The sequence below is a fragment of the Cryptosporidium andersoni genome (assembly GCF_001865355.1).
Source record: "Cryptosporidium andersoni isolate 30847 chromosome Unknown contig_1, whole genome shotgun sequence".
Lineage (NCBI taxonomy): Eukaryota > Apicomplexa > Conoidasida > Eucoccidiorida > Cryptosporidiidae > Cryptosporidium > Cryptosporidium andersoni.
In genome coordinates, this window is record NW_027122907.1 from 74,538 (window position 1) to 89,218 (window position 14,681).

At 31.8% G+C, this 14,681-nt stretch overlaps 5 protein-coding genes across 5 annotated transcripts; 4 read left to right on the plus strand and 1 right to left on the minus strand.

Annotated features, from left to right (window-relative positions):
- Positions 1-77: 77 nt before the first annotated feature.
- cand_031900 (uncharacterized protein) lies at positions 78-6,776 on the plus strand (the record flags this gene model as incomplete). The annotated part of the gene is made up of 1 exon (XM_067213416.1): positions 78-6,776. The coding sequence occupies one exon, from the start codon at positions 78-80 to the stop codon at positions 6,774-6,776; it is 6,699 nt and encodes a 2,232-aa protein (XP_067066667.1).
- Positions 6,777-7,169: 393 nt separating this feature from the next.
- cand_031910 (uncharacterized protein) lies at positions 7,170-8,539 on the minus strand (the record flags this gene model as incomplete). The annotated part of the gene is made up of 3 exons (XM_067213417.1): positions 7,170-8,068; positions 8,248-8,428; positions 8,495-8,539. The coding sequence occupies 3 exons, from the start codon at positions 8,537-8,539 to the stop codon at positions 7,170-7,172; spliced, it is 1,125 nt and encodes a 374-aa protein (XP_067066668.1).
- A 360-nt stretch (positions 8,540-8,899) lies between these two features.
- On the plus strand, positions 8,900-9,985 carry cand_031920 (UBA TS-N domain-containing protein; the record flags this gene model as incomplete). The annotated part of the gene is made up of 1 exon (XM_067213418.1): positions 8,900-9,985. The coding sequence occupies one exon, from the start codon at positions 8,900-8,902 to the stop codon at positions 9,983-9,985; it is 1,086 nt and encodes a 361-aa protein (XP_067066669.1).
- Positions 9,986-10,236: 251 nt separating this feature from the next.
- cand_031930 (KH domain-containing protein) lies at positions 10,237-11,583 on the plus strand (the record flags this gene model as incomplete). Its single annotated transcript, XM_067213419.1, has 1 exon — positions 10,237-11,583. The coding sequence occupies one exon, from the start codon at positions 10,237-10,239 to the stop codon at positions 11,581-11,583; it is 1,347 nt and encodes a 448-aa protein (XP_067066670.1).
- Positions 11,584-11,773: 190 nt separating this feature from the next.
- Positions 11,774-12,565, plus strand: cand_031940 (uncharacterized protein; the record flags this gene model as incomplete). The annotated part of the gene is made up of 1 exon (XM_067213420.1): positions 11,774-12,565. The coding sequence occupies one exon, from the start codon at positions 11,774-11,776 to the stop codon at positions 12,563-12,565; it is 792 nt and encodes a 263-aa protein (XP_067066671.1).
- Between the last annotated feature and the right edge of the window lie 2,116 nt (positions 12,566-14,681).

The window sequence follows — 14,681 nt, forward strand, 5'->3', positions numbered from 1 at the left end:
ACTTTTAAAGTAACTAGCTAATAGGTCATCTTTAAAACTAACTTTGAAAAAAGGTTGTTTCTGGATTGCACATTGAAATGCAAAAAAAATATCAGAACGTGATTACTTTATTTTTAACAGCTACCATATTGGTTCGCTTGGCAAAGTCTACAACAAGTCTACCATTCCAACCCTTATCCCCATCTTTATCTCCGTCTCCATCTCCAGCTCCACCTCCACCATCTCCACCTCCACCACCTCCACCTCCACCTCCACCATCTTCATCTTTACCACTGCCTGTTCCTGGTTTTCCACCATCATTTAATAATGAAGACATTTTATCTTTATTTCAACCAATACATGGAGTTCCTTCAGACAAAAACTCTATTGAAAAAGATATTAATATAGATATTATTTCTTGTGTAGATTGTCCTTTACAATACATAGATGCAATTGAAAATATACCAGAATATGCTGACTATTTTGGTATCGATGTTATCCCAGATGCGGTGAAATTTAAATTAAAAGAAACAATACCATCCGATATTATATCATTCAGATCACCTCAAGAAATAATTAGCGAGAAAAAAGTTATAGAAATAGATAAAAATAAAGATAAATCGCTTGAATTACCAATAGGTCCACCAATTCCAGGTACAGAAAATGGTTTAGTAGAAGTGGCCCAAAAAGTCATCACAACTAGTCCAGTTAAAAGACCACAAACAAGACAAGATGAATGGGAGTGTATTGTATCTCAAGTTAAAAGAGATTCGAAGGGCTGGGTTTTACAAAAGGGGATTACTAGATATAAAAATATTCCAACTTTTGCTGAAGTTGATCAGAGTTTAATACCCCTGAGCGGAGATGCAAAGACATTGTATCAGAATTGTATACAAGTACTTAAGTTATTAGAAGATAAGTCAATAATAAGTCCTCCTTCCGAAGAAAAAATTGAGGCAGATTTTCTAAGAACAACATTTTGCATTGCAGCAGCAGTTCATTGCTATGCTGAGAGTGCAGTAGGTGATCCTAATTTGCAAATTTATTGGAATAAAGAAGTTCGTTTACAGACTGACTTATTAATCTCGAAGGATCCAAATTCTGAACTATTTGATATTGCTGGAAAGAGTTTAGCTGTAAAGAGCAATAAAGTATCTAAAATAGGATTAGAGAACTCAATGAACTTTTTTCCATTGAAATTACCCAATATGGATTTTGCATTCGCATCAACCCAATTGGAAGTTCATCCAGGAAAACTGAAAACTAGAATAAAACCTTCAGAAACAGAGTATCAAGGGGGATATTTAAATGCTCCATTGAAACCAACTGGTGACTTAGTAGTAGAGGATTCTGAATTATGGACTATGTGGCGTGCAATAGTAACTCAAAGAGAGAGAGATATAAATATGAGTTTAAAGAGATTTAGTAAATTCAGTACTGATTTTCCAGTTAAACTAAATAAATCTATTAAACCAAGAAAGCTATCTGAACTTAAGGCTCTTTGTGTGGATATTATTGAAGATGGAATGAATAAATCACCCCCGTTATACCAGCTACTTCCAATGGCATTACCGAAAAAAACTGAAGTTATTGATGAATTTTGCCAATATGCAGCAGACTTCTACATTGGTAATCGTCAATGGCACACAATATTTAAAATGTATAAAGAAATTTTGACTCCAATAAGTGGGTTACCATATTTCCGACCATATTCACCCTTCAGATATTTTGCAGGTGAAACAATGATGGATATGCGTTTAAATTGCTGTGCTGTAATATATGACTTATATTTGAGCCAAGTATTTAAAGATTTATCGCTCAGTCAACATTCTTCCCCTTCTAAAGTTCTCAGTAATACAGAGAAAAGTAATTTAGAAACTTTTTGTCACAAAGCTTCTGAAATATACTTTAATAATATGAAACTAATAACTAAACCATTAATTCCACTCAAAAGTGATGATTATTTTGATTTCTCAAGATATAAATCAAGAGTATCTAATTATAAAACTAGAAACTATCAATCTGTAGTATATGATGGACTGCAAAATCTAGAAAATATTCCAGGTCACTTTTCAATAGGAGCTTTGGATCCATCATATGATTATACACCAAGATTCCCAGATATTGAACCATCATTAGTATGTCATCTTCAGTGGAGAGCAATCATAGATCAAAATCAAGAAGATTTAAAACAAAATATCGAAACTCCTCTGCATCTTCCTGAAGAAGTACCTAAAGAATGGAATATGCCCCAATTTTCAGTAAACACATTTAGAATAGTATGTTTTCGTATAATCCGCAAACTATATCATTCGGGTTATATATCATTCCAAGCTATGATTTTATCTTCTGAAGGAGGGAGCTCAGATTATAAAAGTGAGGAAATATTAGGAAATTTTTGCAAAGCCGCATCTAAACGTTATTTTGAAAATTTTGATGAGTATACTTTAGAATATAACCTGAAATTACAAACTGATGTATTTTCTCAATGGAATGCAATTATAGAAACTATTATAGCACGTCATAGAGCTGATAAACACTCCAATATATATTGGATCTATCCAATACATCCTAAAGACTTTGAAAAGTCTATGGTTAGACATAAAACATCTGTAGTTTCGAATGAAACATATGATAATATTACTGATGAAGCTTTTGGATTTGAGGATAAGTGTTTTGAAGCATTAACTTATTACTACAATCAAAAAGGTCCAGGCTTACCTAGAATGGAGGTGGATACTGATGACCTTTCATTGTTGAAGCGAGAATTTAATCGTGTTTGTAAAGAGGCAGCTGATTACTTTTTTGGTTCTATAGAATGGATCCATATGTTTGGACTATCTAAACCAACAACTCTACCCGGAGGTATAGTGTGGAATCCTGCAGTGACAGGATTATCAAGATTTCGTCCAAAAAAAGGCTCACTAAAATATGTTGGGCAGGGTAGAATAACAGCTTTTCGTAATTATTGTTTTGCATTTATTTGGAATATGTGGACTACACGTTATGATTTAAATTTAAAAATTAGAGGCCAATTGTACTGTAATAAAATATTGAGTATTAACGAATATAAAGCTCTCCTAGAACACTGGTGCACACACGTTGCAAATGAAGCTTACAATATAAATTATAAATTATCACAAGAACAGAAAAAGAACATGCAGATAGTGGATTTAGCTCCGAGGATGAATCCACAGACATCATTGCAAGTAATTGAGAAAGAGTTAGAAGAAGGCCGAAAAGTTCTGCCATCATATAATTTTATAGGAGGTGATGCATCTGTACAATGGGGTTATATTGCTTTACAGGTAGAAGTTGATAGAAAGAGAGGCTATAAGAGGATCACATGGCTTCCCCAGTATGAAGATGTCAAGGAATTATTTCCAGCTTCTGTTGAAAGAATTGACTTTGTGAAAGTTTGCGAGGATTTACTGAGTACATTAGATGAGAAAGGGATGGTAGAATGGGGAATCGTTTCACCAGAACATCGAAAGGTTGTTGCAAAGGAGTTCTGTTCTGAAGCATTTTACAATGGCTATGAAACAACGAAAACAGGAGATCTTGTATCAAGACATTTTACAGAAAATCAACTGAATCGTGGCTTGCTCATAGAGTTTTTAAAGTTTATGTTAATAAACAAAATGGACATTAGAAAGTGGGTCCTCTTTTATTTAAATGAAAATACGAACTTAAAGTATGCACTTAGCTGGGCAATAAATGAAGACAACTGGGTATTTTTAGATGAATATTTCCAATTAGCTCAGTTGCATGAAGTAGATAATTTTGATGAACTTTTTCTACAGATTCGTGAAAGAGTTCGACAAATGGGTGGATTCATCCAAAATAATGGTGAAGAGTATTTTTCAGAAGAGCCTGCTGCACGAGATAGATTATGGAAAGCAATATTTAATCAAATGCATGTAGATTTACTCTCTGGACATCCTCAAAGAGTTGTTAATTTGCCTATTAAACCACCAAAATTTTGGTTTGGGACAAAAAGTATTGATGAATTTTTAAGTGATTGTAAGCAAGTAATTAGAAGATTAGAAGAAGAATCATCTTTAAATTTAAATTCTAAGATATCTGCAAATGAGATAATGTCAGCTGTGAAGATAATTAGTATTCAAGATAAGTCATCAAATGAAGTTCTTGAATCATTTTGTTCTGATGTGAAATTGTATTTGGTGAGCTTTAAAAAAGGGTATACAATGTTCAAAGGTAGTGGTTTTAGCTACCCAGGTGCTATTTTGGAAGTTGAAAGACATCGTCAATGGAGGATAATTGCAAGCTTGTATGAGAAATTTCTTCATTTACAACTAAAAGATACTGATGGAAAAGTTGGGGCAATATCTCGTATTAAAAATATTCCTGGATTTGTACGTTATACAATCTTTCAAGGTAGTTATGATACTGAAGAGTTTATTATGCAGTGTATATTAGCGTTAATAACTATTGCAACAGATTCGAATATACCCGTATATAATAGACTAGTATTTCCAGATATTTTAAGTACAGAAAAAAAAGAGGACATAATAAAAGAATATTGTCAAACAGCTTCAACATATGTATTTGGCGAGGTTATAGATGATAAGATGGACGAAGATTCATTGGATGGAATAGCAACATTGAGTGATTTAGATGCAGTTAGTAGATTAATAAAATTAAGAAATCCACTAGGAATGGATTATAAAAAACGTTGGATGAAGATTATAGATTTAGTCAAGAAACGTGTAAAGGAGGAAGAGTTGCTAAATATGAACCGTGTAATGAAAATAGATACAAAGTGGCTAGAATCATATCCCAATGTGGCAGATGAACACTTGAAAAAAGCATTTGATTCCAAAGAAAATAACCAACGCACTAGCTTTGTATTAGTGGCATATGAACTATATACTGCAATCATGCTTGGGAAACAAGGACTTTACAGAGCAAATCCCGAAAAATTTAAATTTTCTTCTACTGGGGCGGTTTTGCAATTTTGCCGTGATGTGTGTTTTAAGTATTTTACAGATGAAGCAAAGGGTGATATTGATTATAATAGTGATCTAAAATCCAGTATCTCGGAAACTCTAATTTATGATGCACTTGCCACAAGAATACGTCTGGGTCCAGATCCAAAAGGAGCTTTGTATGAATTATACCCTGAAGAAGGTGAGCTTATCCCAGAGCTAAATGAGTATAATATGGACCAATATATAACTTCTAAATGGGAGATAGAACGCAAGAATGATTATTTACAAAGTAATGACTACAATGCAAAAATTCGGAGTGATATTTTAAATGATTTGATGATGGCTGAAGTAAATTTACTCAAACCTAGTGGGACTAGTTTAGCTCGAAACAAACAGGATCAAAACAAGTTTTGGATCCCATTAAAGGAGTATCCTTGGAAACATAAAAAAGTGGTGTCTTTTAATAAAGAAACGAAAAATATGGATGGTAAAATTTTAGCTGGAGATACATTGAGACAAATGAAGTCAATCTTTGGAAGTGATATAAATGATCTAACAAAAAATATTATAATTCCCCAGATACCACCTGCGAGTGGAGATAAAATTAGTAAAAAGAGAAATACTCACGATAGAGATGAATCTACTGATAAAAGTAGAAAATTACCATTAGCAAAATTTAAAGAAGGCACATCTATACAGAGAATATCCATTAAACCAATAAACCTTGAAAAAGAAAGTATGGATAATATAGCGGATAATAATTACAATTTGAATGATTTAATAGATTTTGATGAATCTTCTGAGAAGGAAATTGAAAGAAAGGGTCAAAAACCGAGAGAGAGAAAAAGTCAGAAGTCAAAATTTGAGAAAAAACTAAAGTCTAGTGAGACTTTGAAGCAAATAGTTGTGATTGATGATCAAGCAGATCGTGAATGGACTGTGATAAGTAACCTAGTAGAGATTGTAGGTAAGGCTAACGGAGGAGATTTAGTGACAAATTTACCTACTGATCGTCCATTGGAATACTATCCAGATGCTAAAAATACAGAAATAGGTATGAAGGAGCAGTGCCATAAAACCATTGGGAATGCGAAATTTAGGACTGAATTTGGAGCTAGGATAAATGGAAAGACGAAGGAAGAGAGACAACGTAATTTAATCATTTATTGTTCAAAAGCTGCAGAATTACTCTATGGGTCTATTGGGAATTTCGAAGTCCCAGAAAGTTTTAGAAAATTACCTGGCTTTTCTAATTACAATAAGCGTATAGGTAAATTTGAAGCAAAAAGAGGTCAAAATAATAAATTATTTGTCAAGGGACCTCTAGGTGATATTGGGCTATCTTCTGTGGAAAAGGAAGCAAAGAGAGAAAGGGAAGTTTTCGGTTTAGTTAAAGGTCCTTATGGGAAAGCTACTCATCTAACTCCATTAAGTGAAGAGCAAGCTAGATTTGAACAGAAGGGTACTTTCCCAACAATCTTCAATAGAAGAGTTAAAGAATTACCTACTTTAGTGACAATGGTAGATAAATATAAGATTTCCCCACTTAGAAACTCAAACTATAAAGAAGTAAAGATAATTCCAGGTGCAGATATAATGGGAGAGCCTGACTACTTCCATAAGATAGGGAGTCATGGGGAAAATGGGGAAAAACCAAAAGATAAATACTTAGAATCAAGACCTTATAAAGGTGTAGGATCAGGTGCTCCTAAACTTGGGAAATTACATCGAGTTGATAAACGGACAAAAACTCCACTGATTAAGTTTACTCCTCCAAAAGCGGATACTAGTGAATTAAACAAGGTTCACTTGCAAATAGAAAAAGCTCTAAATTACAAACACTAGACCAAAATATTATAGAGAATCTGTTGGTAGGTTAAATGATATGTACAACATCGAGATTTATAGCTAAGATGTCTAAAGTTAGCAAATAATGATGAATATACTGCTAAGTTTAGTGATGTAACATAATTATTTGAATACTGGCTATAAAATTATCAATTAAGAGATATTATTATTAAGTAATATTACTAATACTTCATGACAACCTTCTAAATTATAATACACACTTTTTTGAGGGAATTTAGTTTCATTGGGATATACCGGACTTTAATTTGCTTTTTAAAATAAATTCTAGTTTATTGGATGAAAGTTGTTCGTTTTGATCTATATAAATTAGCCACTTCAATAACAAAATATACTAGTATGTAATTTTTTTTATATTCAATTTTCTAAAACCTATATATCTATGTCATCGCAAGTGATTACTAGGAATAGCCTTGTTGCACGTATTGGTATACCTTTCATATGGTTTAAGATTGAAATTGTCCCATCACATCTTGATAGAATTATATCAGTAGTGTGGATTTTTCTACTAGGTACATATAACTCAACAGTTCCAATTTCTTGTCCAAATTTTACTCTTCTATCCCTACTTAATGTCTTGGACAAATGTAAAAGTATTGAATCGCTAGCAAAGTATGCAGCAAATACTGCATTATTTATATCAATTGATAATTTCCTATTGGGCCGATTATTGAACTGATTTAAATTACGTCTTTTATCTGGTAATTGTAATATAGAAAATGAGACAAGGCTAGAGTTAGAGGTAGTTTCAGATAATCTAGAGCTTTTTAATTTTGGACCTACTGAAGCTGAAGATATAAATGCTAGATATGATTCAGTGTTCTTTGATTCTGTTTGTTCATTGGCTTTAAATTTTGAGCTATGTTTGGATTTTAACCACTCAACAAATCTATACAACAAATTTTTTTCTTGTGATTCACTTAAGTTTGATTTTAGTAGAATTTTAGATGTTAGATCTGAAAATTTTTTATTATTGAAGCTATTAACTTTATTCTTATTATTTTTTACTTCACTTGTACTGTTTGATATTTTTTTCAGAAAAAAATTTGAAACCCCAGTTTTTTTTGATACAGGAAGGACTGTGGTGGTACTTGTTTCATGATTTTTTTTTAAGGCTTGATGATAATGGATACCTAATCTAATACTGTGGCTTATTAATTCTGATATTGACTTCATAATATGGTCACTATTTGTATAAGGTTCCACAGATTCTGATTCTCTAGAGGCAGCATGTAGATCTTTGTGGTCATCATCTGAAGCATCAAGTTGACCTAAAGCAAGTAAATCAATTCAATTAATTTAAAAAAAAATCTTAAAGTCACAATTTATGAACTCCTATACAATAGAGATTTGTGTAAAAGTCAGGCTTAAATATTTTATAAGTAATTTCGGTTATTAAATACATGTACAACTATACTCTTGTTTGATTTAAATATTGAATCATACTCACCTGTCCCCCAAATAGAATTTCCTCTAGCTAATCCTGTTATTCTAAGACTAGAACAATACAAATATTCACAAAGCCAATCTGATAATGCCGGCCATTCTTTTTTTAGTGATCTTAGAACTTCATTTTTTTCACTTTGGTCAGATCTAGTTGTATCCAGTTCACAAGTCAAATATCTGCAATGCTGAAGGCCTCAAAGATGTAAAATAAAGATCGACTTATGTAAATTTATATATTAATATATATTTACCTTCAAAAAATATATTAAAAAAGTAAAAAAAAAGTTAAACTTCATTATATTGGTTATAGTTTCGTAAAGTATAATATATATCATATATTTAAGAGAATAAGGTGTTGATTTACAAAGTGTGGAGTCAGGTGTAATTTGCAGTATATACTTAAAAAATCGAGAATTTCAAAACTATCTCAATATTAATAAATTATTTTATGTAATAATTTTTACTTTTGAAAAATTATGCAGAAGTTTGTTATTGCATGCAACAAAGATAAATTTACAGGAAATCCCGCTTATGGCAATTTAATACACTAGCAAAACTGGTAAGCTTTTTACTGAGAAGTTCAAAGCACTTTCATCTTAAGAAAAATAATTTAACATCCAGTTATCCTGTGTATAGTTGATAACATTTACTCTTAAATGAAACAACGTGTTCAGTTGCATATTTACGATATTAGTAATGGGATGGCTGCTCAACTATCACCAGTCCTATTAGGTAGAAGTATTGAAGGTATTTATCATACTGGAGTCTTAGTATATGATTTTGAATATTTTTATGGCGGTGGAATTGTCTGTGTAAAACCTGAAGAGATATATAAATTATATGGTTTACATCCAATCCGTACATTATGTTTAGGGACTACTGACAAAAGTCAACAAGAGTTAAATAATTACCTTATATCAATATCTAACAAATTTTCTAGTGAGAAGTACGACTTGATTAATCATAATTGTAACCATTTTTCTGATTCAGTAGTCAGATATCTGATAGGGGAAGGAATTCCATCGTATATTTTGGACTTACCAAATGAAGTGATGAAAACTCCTTTTGGCTCTATGATACTACCAATGTTGCAAAAGGTTCAAAAAAGTCAGATGATACGTTCTGTTACTAACATATGGAATAACACAAACTTGAGCTCTTCTAGCATCACAAGTAGTTCTGAAGAAACTGGTGTTATTCTAAAAGGGAATACCAAAGAATTCTATGAATACTTAACCAAAATGGTTGAATCACAAGGTCAAGCATGTAAGAGTGCTTTAGAAACTCTAGAAACCATACTTTTAAATATATTAAGTTATCCAAATGAGCCTCGCTACAGAAGTATTAAGTCTACAAGTAATGTACTTCGAAATTCATTGTTAAATATAGAGGGGGGTTTGAAACTACTTGAATTGATTGGATTTCATGAAGTTACAATTAATAAACAAACAAAATATGAAATAAACCTTTCCTACCCTATAGAGGGTTCCGAGAAGGCTAGACTTGAAGGTTATATTCAAACTATTAAATATGCTTTGAATTCTTTGCACACATTTGGTGAAGAAGACAAGTTTCTACATAATAAGGTCTTGGAAGATAAGCTAGAAATAAATTATGTTGAAAAATTAAGTGAGATAAAATCCATGGGATTTACAGATAGTCAGAAGATACTAAAAAGCTTATATAGAGCAAAAGGAGACTTGTCTCTCTCTATAAGTTATCTAGTAGAAGATAATCTCTAAGTGACTGTATTGACTTATTTTATCAAACAGTGCTAGAATCTTGGGTATAAATGTGCACTTTAGTATAAAGCTTTAAATATGAATGACTCTTCACTCTACAGCTGCGGCGCAATTAGAAGAGAGCTTTTTAGTAATAGTTTCTAAGGCTTAGAATGTGGCGCCTGGGGTTCGACTGAAGTGGATTTTTTTAATAGTAGTAAAACTAGTAAACGAAATTTTAATAAGCTGAACGGAACTCTGGAACTTTGAAGATGCTAAATATTTTGAAGGTTACTGATAACCAGACTATTGTACAGATTGATGCTGCAGATGCCTCATTTGTAGTTGGAACAGCTGGAAGGACTAGAAGGAAACTGGCAGCGGTTTCTGGTACTACGATTACAATTCTGCAAGATGATAGTAAAGTAGCAAGAGTAGAAATTAATGGAAGTGCTGATAATAGGGCAAAAGCTCAACTATATCTTAAATATTTGGTACAGCAAAAACATGGACCTGTGACTATTGATGTCTCCCCGGAATCTAGGGATGACTTAACAACAATAAAAGTACCTCCTACTTGTGTTGGATATATAACCGGAAAAAAGGGCCAGGGATTAAGGGCAGTGGAAGAGGACTCTGGTACTTTGATGTTCTTTAGTCGCCCTGAAGAGAAAGATCAGTTTGATCATGGAAGTAATACTAATTCATCTACTCCAACATCTATTAATTCTTTAAACGAATCGTGTTATTATACTTTAGCTATATTTGGTCCCAGTAGAAATAGAAGAGCTGCTGAATTGCGTGTGATGTGCTATATTGAGCAGAAAATTAATGGATATTTTACAAAAGATTTGGAACCTAACATAAATAACTCTACTGAAGATATGTCCACGGATATTGTCTTTATTGAAAGTGAGGACTTAAGTTATGCTGTTGGTAAAGAGGGAAATACCAGACGTCGACTATGTGCTTCTAGTGGTGCAGTAATCGAGTATGTAGGGAACTATGCTTACATTTATGGAGACTTAAATGAAAGAAAAAGAGCCAGAGATTATCTTTCATGGCTTATTGCTCAGAAAACTTCATCTGTTTCTGTAGATACTAGAGCTAGAGAGGATGTTACAGTTGTATCCATTCCTCAGAATGTAATTGGGTATGTGACTGGAGCAAAGGGAAGTTTCTTGCGTCGTGTTGAAGATGAAACTGGAACCTTTATTTTTATAGATGAGAATAAAGGAAATATTTTGGAGAGAGTCTTGATATTCTCTCGTTCAGCTTTTGGTAGGCAGAAGGCTCGAGATTTTATTGAAAGGAGGATGTACGAAAAACTTTGTGGTTATGCTGATAGCAAACAGTATTTGGGTAATAATATGTTTAAAAACTCTAATTTAAAGAAGTCTACCCTAGGTATTAGCATGGGATTTTCAAATGGATTCCCGAACAATGGACAGTTTGGAAATATGAATTCTCCGGGAATGAATAGTAATACTTTAAATAGACGTCAGAAAAATAAAAACTTTGATTTGAATAACTTTGAAAAGGCTTCAAATATAAACAATTTTTACGGTTCACATGGTAATATGCCTCCTTTTGGATTTAACAATACTGTCATGTTTTAATGTGATGAGGTGGCTTCCCGCATGATTGAGGCGCTCTTGAGGGGCAGGTAACTAATTAGACTCGAAGGTCAAATAAAAATAAAAAAATAAAAAAATTGGTTTTGTATGTATAGGTGCTGAATAAGGTGGAATCTTTTCAATTAGTGTTCTATTTGTCACTTATAGGTCTTGAGAGCTACTTATTCTAATAATGCCAACATCTTCTAAAATACGTACAGCTACTGTAATAGCTGGGGGAGCTGCAGCTATTGGTGCACTTCTGTACTACCTTTTCAAAGATGAAGGTGAAAGTAGGAAAACTGAAGCAGACTTAGGAGAGAATAGGAATGCAGATGAAGACGTGAAGATAATGAAGTCAGTTGATATATACACCAGAGATGATATGATAACAATCTTGGATGAGATTTTGGAAAGTCAAAATAGCTTAAAAGCTATAATGAGAGAGTTAACTGAGAGATTTAAGAGTGATCCACCCAATAACTTCCAAGAATGTTATGAAATAGTAAGGAAAGTGTCTCCTAAAGATCCTTTGGAACAGCGTAGCTTATCTATTTCTGACTTTGATCGCCTTGTTGAACGCTTCTATGGTGATGAAGAAGTTTGCAGCATTATAGAGAAAATTATGGGAATCAATGGGTTAAATACATTGCCTGGGAATATTTCTAATATAACAAAGGAACAGCTGATAAAAGTTAATGAGCTTATGCTTAAGGAATTAAGGGAATTTGTTGATCAGTTTATCTTTATACCTAACAAGGAATTTGATATGAAGACACTAACAATTACAGCTCAAGTTTGGGTTAGTGCTAAAGTTGAGTCTCAATTCGATTTGAATTCAGATGATATTGAAGCTGCAATGCTGGTGCATTCCCATTCATTACGCAATGATCCAGATTTTAGTAGAATTAGCTTCCAAATGCAGGCCACAATGGAGCAGTTACTTGGTGTACCTGCTCCTTCATCTCTTCCTTTCTCAATTTAATGTTATACTAGTAGGATTAATTACTATTTATTAGCAATACTAATTTGTTGTACTTTTAAGAGATGAATATATTTCATATGGATGTTATGCAACATATACACAGACATTGCAAAGAAATGCAATTGCTTGGAACTATAACTAATGTCGTTATTACACAATATCTAATATATTTAAAGGAAATAAATTAACCTACTGAAATGACGAAGTTAGTTTTAGTTCTATACATTTGTAAACTAGGATTTACCTAAGTAAACTGATGTCTGAAAAGACTGGAGAAATGTGATATGTATTTGTTAAATATCTCTTTGAGGAGATCTTTGTATATATGAGAGTTTTTACTTAACTAATTTCAAAACAAATATCTTAATGATTTAATAATAAGCTTTAACAAGATAGCAACTAGCATTAATTTAAGAAATTAATAATTTTAAAGATAATACGAACTTTTAGTATTAAACAATTCTTCAAAGTAGTGTTAAATCTTACATTTAGGATACAAAGATAACATAGAATTCAAAACTACAAGGGAGTCAAACAAGAACTAGTTTTAAGTTTCAAATGTTTAAATAGTTATGTAATTCTAGTAGATAATCAGTATATAATGACAAATTAGTTGGGTATATTTAATTGTGAAGCTTTTGTAGTAATAGAAGGGTATAGAAGATGGAACAATTATTAAAGGAATTGAGTCTAGTATTCCTGAAATATTTATTCATTCAACTGTAAGAAGTACTTAGAACTTGTGGTAATCAGCAAGGAAATTATACTGATATATCTTCACTGTATTATATTGCCAATTATGTACTGGTGAGAAGTAGTTATTAAACTAACTCAGCAAACATGGTAATAAATAAACTGCCTACCAACGTGTAGCGATGAAGAAAATAATGAAGTTTTTGTAGAGATAACACTTTTCTAGACACTTAATGTCATCCTAAGAATTAGATTAAGAAGAGTTATTTACCTTTTGATAATTTTTCAAATAGAGAAGTTTTTGTTCTGGGTATCTTTTAAGGAAAAAACTAGTTTATAATTTAAACGAGGCCTTTTTTAAATTACAATATATAACAAATGTGATATTCAGTATCTATTTGCTCAATTAAACATAAATACAGTTGATGTTACTATTGTCAGACATTTCAAATTTTCTTTATGAAGGTGATAAATTGAGGGTAGATAATTATCACTGCTAATTATTATAGATAGAAGAACTTTACAGGTGTGAGATACTCAGTTGATTATATAAATGACTACAATAATCCTTTATTCTTAGATAAAAATGAGCTGAAACTACTGTTTTAATATAGAAATAAGGTAAGATGAATAGATAGTTTGTTTAGCTAAGTAAATATGAATTACTCACTAAATACCTTACTTTTCACAATTAGGACAATTAAAATCTTCAAATAATAATTTAGTGGAGTTTGAGACTTTTTAAATAATAAATTGTAAATGGAGTGGATGTATTGCAAATAGCTGCAGATATTGAAGTTATCAAGAGCTGAGCTAATTTTACTTTTCATTCTGGTAAATTTCGATATATTGGACTAAATAATCTCACCCTTATGGATAGGTAAAGTATCCATAGCTTTTTTAAAATACTCTTGAATATATTTTCTAAACAGCTTCTTCAAGGCACATATTTTTGAAAACCATACAAGAAATAGATAAGTTTCTTAATACAACTAGTGACCGTGATCTTAAATAGTATTTGAACTATTTATATGGGGTTGCAACTGTGAATAATTTACTGAGTTTAATGTGAGTAGATATACTAATACAAAGTGAGGAGTTTTAAATTCAAATAGGTTTAATTTCTGTTTCTAAAAAATTTTGTACAGTCCACTAGATAAGAGGGAATTATGCTCCTGTACAACAGTATAATAATAAAAATTCAATTCTTTAGATTTGTAAAAAGAATAGTAAATATTGGGAGAATAAATTGTGCTAATTAAAAAGTCAATATTGGCCTAAATCATAGTTTAGGACATATATTTAACTCTTATTTATATTGAAAGCTAATATTTTTACAAATATAAATACTTAAGGTATTCTATAAAAACTATTACTAATTTTTAAGTGGTGAACCCACTCTTCTAACTCATAATATATGGAA